Source organism: Grampus griseus (genome assembly GCF_964374135.1).
Source record: "Grampus griseus genome assembly, chromosome: 4".
Classification (NCBI taxonomy): Eukaryota; Metazoa; Chordata; class Mammalia; order Artiodactyla; family Delphinidae; genus Grampus; species Grampus griseus.
In genome coordinates, this window is record NC_138997.1 from 30,320,879 (window position 1) to 30,336,901 (window position 16,023).

At 47.3% G+C, this 16,023-nt stretch overlaps 1 protein-coding gene across 5 annotated transcripts in view; it reads right to left on the minus strand.

The window, feature by feature from the left end:
- The window catches only part of GATB (glutamyl-tRNA amidotransferase subunit B), an 81,306-nt gene that overhangs the window by 41,856 nt on the left and 23,427 nt on the right, over positions 1 to 16,023 (minus strand). For 4 of the 5 annotated variants that reach the window (XR_014296621.1, XR_014296622.1, XM_082652869.1 and 1 more), the window contains exons 3-5: positions 8,534 to 8,647; positions 5,975 to 6,173; positions 5,441 to 5,563 (exon numbers count right to left, since the gene is read on the minus strand). Coding sequence is in view for 3 of the 5 variants with exons in the window: in XM_082652869.1 (XP_082508995.1) it covers positions 5,441 to 5,563; positions 5,975 to 6,173; positions 8,534 to 8,647 (436 nt within the window). In the remaining 2 variants the exon portion in view is untranslated. The remainder of the gene's footprint in view (positions 1 to 5,440; positions 5,564 to 5,974; positions 6,174 to 8,533; positions 8,648 to 16,023) is intronic. The other variant, XM_082652870.1, reaches the window with a different exon arrangement.

Genomic DNA, 16,023 nt, shown 5'->3' on the forward strand with positions numbered 1-16,023 from the left:
CAGTCTTACCTGAGGCCACACTGCCCTGCTCCTCGCGCCTTCCCTACAGTGGTCTTCCGCCACCTGTGTTACCTCCAAGCATATACTGTACGTTTTCCTCACCTCAGGGATTTTGCCTGGGCTCCTTCCTGGACGCTCATCCTCTAGCTCCCTGGGGCTGGGGCCTCGGGTTATTCTCCAGAGGCCCTCACCATCCAATGTATTCTTTATCACGGCACCCTCTGTACTTCCTTAGAGCACTTATTACTGTAACTACTTTGTTCTATTTGTTAATGGATTTGTGTCCCTCATGAATACAATATTTCCTCTAGGTAGCAGGAACAATGTCCTTTTCACTGCTCTGTTCAGAACCTAGAGCTGCCTCTGGCACATGGTAATTGTTCGATAAATTCATACCTTGGTATTTTCCTGAGCCACGAGTAAGCAGACTGGTCTCACAGTAGGTTCCCGACAAGTTCTAAAGTTCTGTCTGAATAGGACTAATCTACTGAATCCTGTGAAAGGCCCATTCAGCTCAAAGGAAAACTTCCCAAGTATGCTGAGCTCTGCCCAGCCAAACCTCGATACTTGGGAGAGAACTTTTTTTGAGCCCTGAGAACCCTGAATTGGACCTCTCCTGCTTTTAAAAATAAAACCATCTTTCACAATTTAGACTTTTAATTTGGAAAAGGAATAAAGCATGAGGTTCAGTCTCTCCCAGAGAAGACCGCACTCCATAGATGTCTGAGGGGACTCATTTAGTGTCCTGCAGTGTTGAAAGGCAGTTCCCTTGCCTGGATTCCAATACAGTATCCAACACTCACAAAAGGCATTTACCCAGTGAAGACAAAATACCTTTTAAACAAATTAAGGTAAATTGCCTCAAGTCCACAAAAGCCTCACAGTCACGTTTGCTTCAATGCATTCTGCAACACGGGGGGAGGGCCTTCACAAGAACGTTATCAAGCTCAATTTCCACCCTCTAGAAGTAGAGAGATTGGTAACAGCAAAACGAAAAAACCTGTACTACTGAGCACAGTGATATGGTGCAGTCACATTTTTTTTTTTTTTAAAAACACATTCACACACCAGAAATATAACATCAGGGCAGAAAACTGTTTCTGTCAACAGCAGGGGCCTGATGATTTAGTGAGAAAGTCTATTAAGCTGTTTCATTCTGATCACTGAATACTCTCCAGAACTTAAACAACAGGGTTTGACAAAAAATAAGGTAAAATAAATAACGTGGCTCAATTTTATCCAACATATTTCACAAAGTTTATTCATCCACAGTGAGTGGTGATTCTACTTACTACTGTCAATAGAAGCACCTGACCTTTCATGAGCACAGGCTATTTGTCAGGATCTGTGATACGTTTTATGCACATTACCACGTTTTTTCCCTACAGCAGAGCTTTAATGACACATCCACTTAGACGTCCTTTAGGCAATTCACACTTGACACGTCCGAGACGGTATTCCAGGTTTTCTTCCACAAGGCCAGTCCTCGCCTGCTCTTCCCACCCTGCTGCCCCAACTCTGTTTGATGACTTGGATGACTTCCTCTCCTCTTTGGTTTCTTGCTTTCTCTTTCCATATACAATTATTTAGGGACTCGTTTCACAAGTGTGGAAAGGGAGGCTCACAGAAGTCAAATACCTCGCCCAGTTTCTATAGCTAGAGGCGGTAGGATAGGATTCCAACCCAGGTCTGGGCCTGCAGTGTCCTCAGCACTCACACTCTGCTAACCCAGCTCCCAAGGTTGTTTGTTTTTAATTAATTTATTTATTTTTGGCTGCGTTGGGTCTTCCTTGCTGCGCACATGCTATCTCTGGTTGCGGCGAGCAAGGGTACTCTTCGTTGCAGTGCGTGGGCTTCTCATTGCGGTGGCTTCTCTTGTCGCGAAGCACAGGCTCTAGGCACTCGGGCTTCCGCAGTTGTGGCACGCCGGCTCCAGAGCGCAGGCTCAGTAGTTGTGGCACACGGGCTTCGCTGCTCCGCGGCATGTGGGAACTTCCCGGACCAGGGCTTGAACCTTTGTCCCCTGCATTGGCAGGCAGGTTCTTAACCACTGCGCCACCAGGGAAGCCCTCAAGGTTGTTATCCACAGCAGCGGAGACACTGTCATGGCTGGCACTAGGAAGCGGGGTGACAGTGCTTACAAAGGAAGGCGTCCAGAAGTCAGACACACCCGGGCTCGGGCACTTCCTGTGCACCTTGGCCAAATAACCCAACCTCTGGAAGCCTCAACTCCTCACCTGTACAGTAGGCACAGTAATACCCATCTCTCAGGAATGTCATAAAGTTTAAATGAGACAATAAATTAATTTAAAAAATGCTTAGTGAACTGATGAGCACATACTCGATGTTCAAACCGGCAGATATTACAACCTTGGAAACATTTAGCGTATCTATATACTTTGGTACACATTCAACTCAGCAGACTGCTTTGAGGATCTCAACAGTGGCAAACATCCTGAGAAGGAAGTGACTTCTGGAACCCAAGCTGAGCTAGTCTACGCTCATTAGCAAAACTATCAGGAACTCACTGAAGCACAGCCCGGAGCAATTTAAGTTTCATTCCAAAAGCACGCTGGGGGTCCACTGGTGCTCTCCAGGGCAGCCTTCCGTTGGTTCCCAGGCTGCATTCTCCAATGGCGACACAGTGGCCTATGGTGGTGGGACAGAAGGATGGGAAAGGGGCCTGGGCTGATAAAGTGCTGAGAGCACCAAAAGCTGGACACCTGCAGACTCCAGGCAGACCTTCACTACCCAGAGCACTTCAGGACAACATCAGCCACTCTGCTGCTGTGCTGGGGGCAAAGCTGTCTGATTTGTATTTAAAAGCAACAAAAAGTGTCACAACAAATGAGATTTAATGAACCCTCTCAGCTGTCACTGCCTGATGAGTTCTCACTGTTATGGTTTATCTCTTGGCAAGGACCCGATGGGACTATTTCTCAGCTAACAGGTGGCCTGTTTATTATTCCATAGGTTTGGTAGGAATCACAGTTATTTTGAAGAAGAATGGAATAATAAAACTTTTTTAAAGCAACAGTGCATAAATGGATAACTACCCAATCTGCCCATATTTTGTTTCTATTCTGTGGGTAAAAAGACAGGATGAGCCAATTCTCCATTCTACAATGGAGAATTCTCTTGCTCTAACACAGAGCACTCCACTCAAACTCATGTGGCTGGCTGTGTTTTTCCTGACTTTAGCTTAAAGAAGAGAGCAAATTGGCAAGTTCCATCTCTAGATTCAACTTGTACCAGGGCTTTGATGTTACAATTTGTTGCCCATTAGATGTCCTATGTGACAAATGTGGCATTACAAATTCTGAAGTCCCTTTGTAACATGTGAACAAACGTGTGACAAAATGGTCGGTAAATGGTATGATAAACCGACAGGGAGATGAATCATCCCCACCAATGGTACTCAGTGGCACCCTCTGTGACATGTTAAGTGGTTAATTTTTTGTGTCAACTTGACGGGGCCAAGGGATGCTCTGATATTTGGTTAAACGTTATTTTGGGTGTGTCTGTGAGGGTGTTCCTGAATGAGATGAACCTTCAAATTGATCTACTGAGTAAAGCAGATTGCCTGCTCACCGTGGGTGAGCCTCCTTCAATCCGCTGAAAACCAGAATAGAACAAAAGGCAGAGTCGGGGTGAAGCCAAGCAGGACCCTGCGGGGCTCCTGGACATGGAAGCCTTTCTGTGTCCCTGTTTCTTGTTTGTAGAGAACAGATTCCAGCCTCCATGACCTTCCCTGAGTTCCAAAGGGCAGGTTCATACAGTTGCTAATCAGGGAAGGGAGGGGATGCAGAGACAAGGGAGGAGAAGTCAAGAAACAACAGTGCAGCCTTGGGGCAGGGTCCTGGTTCCCCCTCAAGGGATACACATAACACTATCTTTGAGCTCTTTACAGAACTAAAACCCCCAACAAATGGAAGATGTTAACTACCTGATGAAGCATTCTTCATTCCAGAGAGAAGGTCATGATGTGATAGCCTTAAGAACCACAGAAGCTCATCAGGAGACCAGATTAAAGGAGTGCAGGCCCTGCACACACCCTGATCCTTATCAGCAACCCAGCCCTTGAACCGCTGCTGTAAAACTCCTCACCAAATCCCCCTGGGTTGGGACACACAGTTTTGAGGGCATGAGTCCACTGTGCTCCCCTCCGCCTGGCAAAGGAGTAAAGCTATTCTTTTCTACTTCACCCCAAACTCTGTCTCTGAGATTCGATCTGGCACCAGCGCACAGAGGTCGAGTTTTTGGCATCGGGGGAATTTGCTGTCTCTGCCTGACTGCCTTGGATCGGGGATACTGGTCTTGTCTTGGACTCTGGCTCAGACTGGAACTTACGTCCTTGGCTCTCCTGATTCTCAGGCCTTCAGTCCTGGGCTGGAACTATACTATTGACTCTCCTGCTGCTTGATGACTACAGATCTCAGGGACGCCTCAGCCTCCACAGTCACATGAGCCAATTCCTTATAATAAATCTGTTTACATGTCACACGCACATGCACACACACACATCCTATTTGTTCTCTTTCTCTGGAAAACCCTGACTAGTAAGTACGCCACTGGACTGAGAGATGGATTAACCACTGCAGATGCAGAACCTGCACCCTTTTTCCATGCTGTCAGGGAGTGCTCTGCGAGTGGCAGACATTTTTTAAAAGCCCCTGGGAACAGAAAATAGGGGAAAACCATGGGAGAGATGGGCATTCAAGGATGTAAGAGTGGGCAAAGCAGCACTAGGAAAGGCTCATGAAGAAACTGGGTTTGACCAAAACTTGTGATCTTTGTATCCAATTTGCAAACACTTAAAATGTATAATTTCCTTGATCCCAAGTTTTCACATTGTTTCTTCTGTTTAATTCCCTATTATATTTCTATTGAATTTCAGACTTTATCTCAAAGTTAAAGTTTTGTGAAATCATAACCTTGGTTTGTAGTCGATACAATCTGGCTTCAGCTTACATGGATGGAAATTCTATAAAAGGCGGAAAGAGACCCAGAGGAAAAGCATCCAGTAGCAATGAAGCGCTGCCCACACAGAACTCACAAACTAAGAGCTACTGTGCATAAACACAGGGTCTTCTGAGGACGATGAAGCTGTTCAAACACATTATTTTATTAATTCTCACAACGTCCTGATGCAAGAGGCCAGGAGGACACCTCCAGTCCCTGGACTCCTAATCTCACACTCTTGGGCTCAGCACCTCTGCAGGGCCGCTGTTTGTGTGTTTATTTTTGGTCAGGGGCTCAGAAAAAAATTCAAGGAAAATTCTAAAGAAAAGACCCCAAAACCCTGAGGTAGAAAAGGCTGAGCAAAGGATGCAAACAACCCCACTGTAGCTGCTGCAGAGAATAAGACTCCAGTGAGGAGAGAGCCCGGGAGTGGAAAGGGAGATGGGGAAGAGGCGGGCACTGCTTCTGTGGCTGCTACCTGCCATGTTCGCCTGGCTGGTCCCCAGGGCCTGAAGAATCAGCTGTAGCTCCCTGACGGCTGCAGCCGCCTCTTCTCCACAGGACATGTCAGGCTCCAGGACCACTTCCAGAAGGCCGACCCCTACCAAAGAGAGGCAGAGTCAGTCTGATTGGAGCTCTCCAGTCTGATCCGCAGATACATCAGGCTGAAACTTAGGAAAACCCTGCAGCACTGACAGGCCCTGAATCGTTTCACTTTCCCCTCACTCTTGGATTTTGAACTTTGGTTCTTTTCTTTTAATGTCTGCTTCAGATGTCAAGCTGCTGGGTCTGTGACTAGGCGGCGACGCTGTCTCGTTTTAGGGGTGGGTTAGTTGCAAGCGCATAGAAACCACAGTCCTAGCCCGGCACTCTAAGCAGCTCTGCCAACACCAACAATGATATTCCGATCGCCATTAGTCAGGCTCCGGGGCCTGTCTCCTCAGTTGGTTTGGGCAAACTCTGGAGGGGAAGGGAAGTGGCAGGAAGGAAAATGGGGACTCTCCAAGCCTACCCGCTCTATTCAAATCAATGAGCGTCTGGGACCGCAGGCTGTCATGGAGGCTTTTGCCGCTGTCCTGTTCCAGCTGGATCTGCTTGACCCCTGCTGTCCTGGTGACCATCTGACTCCGCCTCTTCCCCACACAGACGCTGTACACCAAGCTCCCATTCACGGCGATCGGCAGCCTCTGCTGGGTAATCTGGTAGCCGGCCTGCACGCAAATGTGGGCCAGAGTCACTCATCTGTAGGTCAAAGCTGGGAACTAGTTGATCATTCCTTTTAATGTCATAAAACTACAGACTTACTTAAAACCACAACAGAACAGAAAAGGAAAAAAGGAAAAGGAGACACAAATCAGTTTATGTGCTGCGGCCGTAATTTAGCCTGGCCTCTTTTGGCTTCTCTGGACGCCCCTTTCCCCATCCCTGAACCCACACCCCCAATAATGAAGCAGTGAACAATGTGGACCCTATCTTCCCTAGAGAGCACCATTCTGGGGAATAACAATAATCTCTCTGTCTGAAGCCTCTAAGAAAAGAACCTATTGTTTCCACTAAGCTCGTTAGCTCAGCCCTGCAACTGATTACTGGGCTCCTGACAGACCCTCTCACTGGAAGTGCTGGCTAAGCATCCTGCCATCTACTCTCAGCACAGCTAACACCAGTTGCTAGTGCGGTGAAGCTGGATTCATTCCTGCTTTTCGAGCTCACCAGTCATGTCAGCTGCCCTCCCTGACCCGACTTCCCTTGTTCCTCGAGCCAGAAAATGCTGTGACACTCACGCCCGGCTAATGCAAAGCACAGAGTACTAAAATACTGATGGATGTTGCCAGAGCTCCCTCGCCACCTTCTAAGTGGGGAGGAAGAATTACTTTCAAATGCACATGCGCATGAACGCACACTAAAGAGAAGGCAGGTCAGGACGGAGAACTGGGGAAGAACAGAGAATGACACTGACACAGTTAGTGTCCCCTGACACGGTTCTCGGTACTTCACACCATTTAATCCTCAAGACAACCCTAGGAAGGAGCTACAGGGCATGGAGGGGTGAAGGGCCTTGCCCAAAGCCACAGAGCTAGTAAGTATCAATGTCAGGATCTGAACTCAGATGATCTGACTCAGAGTCTGCGCCCCTAGCTACCCGGCCAGCATTGTTCAAACCAGCTGCATTGGAATCATCCGGTAGAGTGGTCAAAACAAAGATCTTCTGGCTCCATCTGAAGCATTTCTGACTGCACGTCTGGGGTGGCGCCTGGGAACTTATATGTCTGACATGTTCCTAGGAGATGCTGATGCTAATGGCCTAGAGAACACACTTTGAGAACCACTGCATTAGGTCAATTTGCTCTCTGTGCTGAGACAGGAAGTCTCAATCTGTGAAAATTAAACTCTGGGTAGGGCTGCCAAATAAAATACAGATGCTTGGTGAAATAGGAATAATGTGAATACATTATTTAGATAAAAACGAATCTTCTTTTAGTATAAGTGTGTCTGTTTCATGTAATATTTGGCAACACGACCTCCAGATTATCTGAGCTACCTGGGCAAGAAAATCCAGAAAGCCAGAGTTAATAAAACATCTCATTTTAGTCACATATTGCTAAGTCTCCCACCTGAACCAAACTCGTTATCACTCTTAAAAGATGAAAAAAATGCAGTTCAATTCTCTCCACCCTACCAAGCAGTAGAATTTACTACAAGGCTGGCAGCCAGAGGGAAAAAGCAGCAGCAATTGGAGAATTCAGGTTCCAGCTGTATTTTTTATTTAATTCTACTCCTGCCCTCACCTGCTGAAAACAGCTCACCCCCGCCTTCAGTTCAGAGAGAATAACGTGAAGCAATATCATCACTACTGATTTCCTAAGCCTCAAGAAGGGCCACACTTACTATCAGAGGCTCAGAGCAAATCAAACATTATTTTGGGAAACACACTTGACATTACAGTTTTGGTTCAGTTCAGTAATATGAAAAATTGGCTCTAGTTCACACTGACTTTCCTCTTAAAGAAAAAACCTTTCTAATTTTAAGGAAAAAGCAGGTTAATATTGGGTTTGCTGCTCGGCCAATTACTGCTGTTCGTCCAGGCTTCTGGTTTACGTTTCTGCTTGCTCTTGCCCACTTACTCAGTACTTGGGGACGACATGAATGTCTGCAGAGGAGCCGGTCCTGTTACTGGGACCTCCAACTTAACAGAGGGACACTCTCGCTCTGTCTCCGGAGCCACAGGATGCACTGACTGCTGCATCAGCCACGGAAGTAGCTTCTGTCCTAACGACAATTAGCACCAAACCCCACAGCCGGGCTGAGCCTGAGAGCGCGGGCTGCTTCCCCTCCGCAGTCAGTTAGGAGCGAGCCGCCAGAAGCACGAGACTCCGCCAGAGCCGGCGATCAGGACCCTGGCATCCAGTCTGGTAAACGTCAGGGGGCACTGGCTTCATCAGGCTGGGCAGGGCCTCCCGCTGGGATGGATGGAGCTCTGGCTGAAGAGGCGCTCAGCCCCCTCCCGCGGCTAAGCCCCAGCTCTGGGTGGGTGGACAGACGGATGGATGGACGGAGGGCAGAGCATACTCACAGGGAGGTCTGCGTAGAAGTAGTGCTTCCGGTCAAACAAGGACCTCCTGTTGATGTGGCAGTCCAGGGCCAGGCCGGTCATCACGGCTGCTTCCACACACCGCCTGTTGAGGACCTGGGGGGACAGAACACGCGGCTCCTCTCAGACCCACCTTCTGAACAAACGCTCCTCCGCCTGCGGACATCCTCCCCGAATCTGGCCATCCGGCCCTTCGATGGGCATCACCTCTGGTTCTGTGTAGGCAGCTCGGCTTACAAGCCGACTCTGTATCTGGAGTCAGGGCTAGTTTATATAAAAAAGAAGATGCGTGCGGTGATGGGTCCCATTGGGCACCTAGTAACTGCCACATCGGGGGTCCTTCCCCCCTACCCGTACCTGACATGACATCAAAGTTAACAGGGAAGGTCCCAGAAAAGCTCAGCAGAGTGGTTACTACAGGAAATAAACTTACTGTCACTGCCTCTGCTAGAAGAACAAGGAGCCGCTCAGAACACACAGGAGGCACTGATTCCTGAGAGGAGGGTTTGAGAAGCAGCTCTCCAAACAACCTCAGTGAGGTTGGGAGACACTGTGACACAGAAAGAATGAAGTTCTGGAAATGACAGGACTGCAGCCATCTCCTCAAGGGCTGGGAAATGACGCACTCCTGCCTCCTACTCTCGGTCCAGGCCTGGCTGATTCCCTAGAAGTGGAGGCTGAGCGTGCCCCGCCCCCTCACCTCCCCAAGCTGCTCGTCCCTCCAGGGCTCCTGGGGCTCCTGAGCTCCTTCTGGATCCCACCCTGTCCCGCTTTCAGGAGCAAAAGACCAAGAAAGGGCTGGCCAACTTTCTGGCCCCAAGGGACGTAAACAGCTCTTAGCACTTTGGGGGGTGGGTAGGTGGCTGGAATGAGGTAGACAACTAGAGATGAGAGGAAAGAGCATTCAGCTCTGGAGTCAGGTCCAGACCCCACTGCCGCTGTGTAGATGTACAGCTGTGGGGCTGGAAGCCTCAGTTTCCTCACCTCTGACAGAGGGGTTCAATGTCTACCTTGCAGAGGGGACAAAGTCACAGCTGGCAAACCTCCTCCACAGCAGGAATTCAATACATGGTTCATTTTCCCCACACCGCTTCGGGGCACGTTTTGAGGACATTATGCTTGCTGATGAAACATACTTCTATTTTTTATTAGACTATTTATGGTGTTCTTTAGTGTATCTACTATGTTATTATCTACGTAGGACTTTCCAGTTATGCTTTTTTACATCTGCCGTTTTATTTCAGCCCCACAGCAACCCTATAAAGAGGGAATTTGTATTATTCCAATATGTCAGAAAAAGAAAAAACTAAGACCCAGAGAGACCAAGAGACTCACTGGAATCTCAGAGCAGAAAATGTTAAAGCCAGCTCGAGAGTTCGCAAGTGCCCTTGCCCAGAGGGTGACAAATAGAATAGAATCCCTGTGGTGCGGGGACCAGGCACCCAGACACAGGCAGGACTTGTTGATCAAACACGCAGATTTTAAAAACAAATCTGTACAAGAAAATGTAAGAGGTGTCTCTACTCACTGCAACATACAACCCCCAAAAGAAAAAGCCAACAGCAAACCTCCCTCCTAATAACATCATCACGTGCCTGGTTTTGGAAACCGGGTTACAAAATGGAGCCATCTCACAGCTTCCATTTGGAGCTCTTCATTCTGGGCCAAATAATATCGTCAGCTCTGCAGTTATAATGGTTTTCACGGTAAGATGTGTGTGCGGCGTGAACAGGATGCTCTAATTATTGACGTTTTCACTTGCTAATGTTTGGCATTTTACTGAACAGTTGTTACTGCAATACAAACAGAGCTGGTGGAAGAGCCTGCCAAATCCAAGCCCAAAAACCTGACCCGGGTTAAGGCACACGAGAACCTGAGGCTGGGGTCCCGGCCCCGAACCCCACTCCTCCGGGGCTGGGCCGCGGCATGGGTGTGCTTGGAAACTGCCCGACTGGCTGTCTGTCCAGTTCTTGCTTTATCACTCCCACTGTTTTCTAACCACTGCTTCCTCTCTCATCTCTGTCCAGTCTGCCGCTTTGGGGCCAACCTTCTTCCTTCCAGGCATGAAGAGAGCCCAGGTCTGTTTTGCTTGCTAATTTCTGAGTGTGCATTGCTAATAAACACCCCTCGCCTGGTGCTGTGCGGAGTGAAGAGTCGTGGGTGATCACAGACTCTCACTGCCCCTGCATGCACATGAGTACACGAGCACTTGATAAACCATCAATTTCCAAAGAATAAGAATTCAGTAAAACACACAAACATTACAGCAATATTGAATATACTTTCATCTTTTCTGGATGATTTAGGCGGCTTGGAGCACTTCAGGGTCAGAATTATAAGCGTCAATCATCACCACACTACAGTTGCACAGAAGGGCTAGTAAACAGAGAGTGCCAGTTAAAAGAATGCCAAGAAAAAAGAATTTATTGCGATCCTAGTCAAGCTGCTTGTGACAGATGGAGGTCCAGGTCAGCATGTTCTGAGGAGAGGATGCAGAATTGGAAACTTCAACTGGGGCTGTCTTTATTCCAAAAAATGTCTTCAGTGTCTACACAATACTAGGCTTTAGGAATGCAGAGGGACATAGGACTCCGTTGCTGGCCTCAATGAATGTGCATTGAGGACATGAACCTGCCGGCACATCCTACATCCTTTGCAAGTTCATCTTCCACGTGAGGATGATCCTGCTAAAAATGCAAATCTTATGGCATTCTGTTGCCTAAAATCATTCAGTGGCCCCCATGTCTACATGATAAAGGCCAAGCTTTTACACGGTCTAGCTCCAGCCTCCATTTTCAATTCTATCTCCTATCACATATCCCCCCACCCAACCCCACCCCACGGTCCAGTTCTCCTGTAAACCATGCTGATTGCTGACTTGCCCTATTCCTACTCACAGTCTACTGAGATGTCACCAAGTCTGTGCAACGTTCCTTACGCTTCTTCCTATGTACCTCTCTGACCTTCTACATGCTGCCATTTGTGCTTGTATCACAGTGGATTAGATGTGTTTACATATATTTCCACTAAACTAAGTTTCATGAGAACGGGACTTGTCTGTTCAGCCTTGGACCCCTGGAGCCTCATACAGAACTGAAAAGCAGTGGTGCTCAATGTGTGTTGAACTCAAATGAGGAGGGAGGTGATGGGTATCCACGGAGGGTCTCAGAGAGGCAGTGATGCCTCTCTCTCCTCCAAGGTGTTACCTGCCACCTGCTGGCCTTCAGACTTATTTTTGGAAGTGCCCTGAAGTGATGACCAATCACGTATGATATGATCAAAGAGGTAACTCAAAAACTCCAAAGACTAACTTGTCCTGAAGAAGCCTGTTACAGAATTTTCTTTGCAATTAACATACAGTGACTACAAAGGAGCTCACGGCTAACCCCAGCAGCTTTCGTGTGGAAGGAAAGCAATGCTTCTTGGAACTCACAAAGCACAACTCTCTCAGGTGAGCCTTAGGACACCTCACTCTGAATTTGGGAACCATGAACAGCAAGTGCTGACTGCACTCAGCTTGTGTCAGGAGGTGTGCTCTGCACACCACACGCACGTGCCATTTAATCCCCTCGGTGGGCCTAGGGCAGATACTCTTATAATCCTCATCTTACACATAATGAAGGGAAACACAAGAGATTAAGTAACTTGGCCCAAGGTGACACACACAGTAAGTGGCAGAGCCAGGATGTCAGACCCCCAGAACCCAGGCTCTGGGCTACACTCATCGTAAGCCTTCAAAGAATGAAGGACATTACTGTTAGCTCTCAAGACCCTAACTTCAGGCCATAACTCTGCAGCAGCGACTCAGACCAAACCCTTCCGTTTCCAGTATTTTCTTCCTGCCAGTTTCTACCTGCATAGTCTTGTTTTCAGATGTCAAGCTCTTAGAGGGTGAGCCTCGTGTTCTTTGACCTTTGTAGAACACTCTGTACACAGGCTCTGGCATGTGGGAGCTGGAGAGTGAGTGGACCTACAGTTTTTCTCAATCAGCAGGGGATGTTGTATCGCTCGACTTCTGAAACCTTTAGACAAAAGTACCTATGAAACGATTTATTGAATAAGTGAAGAGCTAATTCCTTAATCGGAAGTTAAGAAAGGTATGAGAGGCGGAGGCAGGAGATGAGACAGCCAATAAATGTCATGACCAGCAGAGAGACTGGGCAGATCACGGCCCGAAAAAGGATACAGGGTGAGGGGGTAGTGAATGGTCTTTAAAAAGAATCATCACTTGTTCGGCTTGTTTGAAAAATAAGCAGTCCTGAAACCGTAACTTGTGTGGAACCTAAAATACATCCAGCGCATAAGGCAGCATAAACAGCCCAGAAACATCATGAGACCTCCAAGGACACGTTGTGACCACAATATGAGAAGCAGTCTTCGAGTTTTAAGACTTACTTAGCCTAACCAAAGAAACATTTCCTGATCTCTGAGCACAACAATCGTTTAATCATTTAATGACAACTCCCAACACATACAAGATAAATAATCAAGTAATTCATATTCTACTTTCTTAGTCTGTCTTGATTTTTTCCCCTCCTCCCAAATCCTCTAATTCAGGCCTCCATTCAAACAATCCCCCATCCAATCAAGAATTCTGCACCTGCCACCTGGCCAGGTGTCTCTGCCTCCACCCTCAGCCCTATAATCTCTCCTCCACACCCATTCAAGAGTGATCTTTCTAAAGGATAAATCTGTTCATGTAATTCCCCTGCCGAAAATGCTTCTTCCCTCCTCCCCACCACCGAAAGGATAAACTCAAGGGCTGGTGAAGTCTTCAGTGCTTTTTGTGACTCGGCCCATCATCACCTTGCTGGCTTCCTCTCCCTCCACTACCCCCAACCCGACAGATGCTTATGCAGCTCTGCACGTGACATGCTTTCAAACAAACTGCTGCTTCTGCTGGGAACGCCCTTCCTCCTCAACCACTTGAGCAAGATCTTAGCACCTGGCAAGCCTCCCGGTTGACCCAGCAGTACCTCAGCGTAGGTATCCCTCCTTCTCAGCTCCCGTGCGCTCTGGAAAAACACTGGCTCCCCAGCCAGGCTGAGCTCCCTGAGGGCAGTCAACTCATTTTATCTTCTTTGAGCCATTACCAAATGCAAACCAGCTGATTAAACATTAACTGAGGTAATGAATAATTTAGCATTCCCTTTATCAACATCCCAAACTCCACAAGCTATGAAATAAAAGCAAAACTGTTCCATAAAATGTGTCAGGAAAAAGCAACCACTCTTAGCATGTAAAATAGAACAGATTTCATGCAGAGACCTTATTACACAGATGACAGACGAGCCAGGATGTCAAAAAGGCAACTTAGAAGATTCTCAGCAGCAGGAAGACACTCATACCCCAGGGATGGAGGGGCTGCGTGGGGAGAAGCAGAAGCAGTGGACGTGACTTCTCCACTACCTGTGATGCTGACAGAGGAAGAGGGAAGGAGAAATTCCCTGTTGCTTCTTTCCTCCCAGCTCCAGTCTTTCATCAGAGCCTCCCGCCCAACCAGTCGGAAGCCAGCTGATGGGGGCGGGTTGGGGGAACACTAGGACCGTCAGCCTGCGGGAACACATGCCCCCCGATCCCCCCCCCCGCCCTCCTGCCCCCCTGCAGTGATACTCAAAAGAGCGGGCGAATGGTGAGGCGAGGAACTGAGGAACGCAGGCCACGACCACACAGCAAATCCCATCCATTTTTATACTCACTTCTATGACTCCTTCTTTTGTTAAATATCTAATTGATCAAACGATGCCACTCTCAAGTCTATCCAATCAACATACAAATGAAAATCTTGTGGACTCCTTTTTCACATACTGGTATCCAAGAATTATGAAATGTTACTAATTTATAAGAAGGATTTGTGATAACTCAATTTGGGTTGGACCGAACTCTAAGGTGACATTGACTATTAGGAAACGATTTGCTAAGTAAGTTCACGGAATGAAGAAGACTCCATAACTTATTCAGTCAATAAAACATTCCCTAGGATTTTAGCACATTTACGTGAAATTCTACAAATTACAAATAAATCAATTCACAGAAGTCAGTCTTGGGGACCTATGCCAGGAAATATTTTGTGATATACTTCAAAGGAGTAAAACTGCATAGTCTTCAAAATAGTTTGTAGTTCACACCATTTCTCTCCCCTTCCTCCTTTACCCTCAACTGGTGACCCAACAGTAACATGATACCCAAAGTTAGTCCAGTGGGTACCAGTACCTCCTTAAAAAATTGAGGCAACATGACAAGACTAGTGTAACTCACTGAAAACCCAGTTAGCAACTCCTCTGGATCATTCAAACAAAGACTCTAAGGTGATGTTTTACAAAAATCCCAAGTGGCAATTACTCTATGAAATTAATGCTATACATGACAAACCTGATGATTAAGATATAGCATGGTAAATGCTTTAATTTATGGAGAGAAAGTAATTAAGATTTATTAAGTAAAAATAAGGCACTAAAACGTGCTTTTATCTTACCGCTAACCATAAATTTGTCTCAAAGCACGAACTCCCTCTGATTCATATTCAAAGCGAAAGTTCCCACATAGATAAATTTTCATTATGGTAAAGAAAGTTGTTCCCCATCCCATCGCCTCCCCACACCACATTCCTTCTCATCCTTGAGCTCTTTTATCATCCCCGGATACAAATACAAACACTTTGAGCACTGATGACTAAGCTTGCTAAAACTGCTCAGTTAAGACAATTTTTTTAAAAGTGGACTTTTATCATCAAAAGTTACCAGGTTTCTGTAGATACTAAATATTTATCTAGATATGCCCACATAAATATATATGTTCTTTACATCTAAACATGGGCATTGCCTCGGGAAAAGGAGAACGTGAATGCAACGATTTTTCTTTTGTTTAAATCCCTCTTTCACAAAAGGGAAAAAAACATCAAATATCCATCACAGGAAACAATTCTTGTTCAAAGAGGAGGGGTGTGGTCTGGCAGTTTCAGGGGTCCCTCAGCTCCACGATCCTCTCTGTTCTCAGCCCTCTTGTACCAATTCCGCTCCCCAGGACGGGTCAGGATCAAGGGCAAGGATATTTCCTTGGTCCAAAGTGCCAGAAGGCCCACTCTCCTCACTTGGGATTCCATTCTCCTCCTGCCCCCGCCTCCCTGGCAAGGTCAGGTGGCCTAGGGCTGGTACCCACACTCCCTCCACAAGGAAGGGCTGGAGAGGGCAGCCTAGACCAGCTTGGCCTTTGACACTGGAGCAATCCCTCTTGCTTTTCCATGGACCATTGGGATACTAGGACCTGACATTCACCTCTGGGCTTGTAGGAGAAAGAAGGGAAAGATCCAGGCGTCCCTCTAGCCCAGGGAAAAAGAGCTCTCACGTGACACAGCCTGGTTTGTTCGGACTTCACTTTGGGGTCGGAGGCCAAGCCAACTACTACAGTGTTCACTTGTGGAGCCTCAGACCTGGCCAGGGAGCCAGGTTAGAGAGGAAGGTTTGAGAATGGTT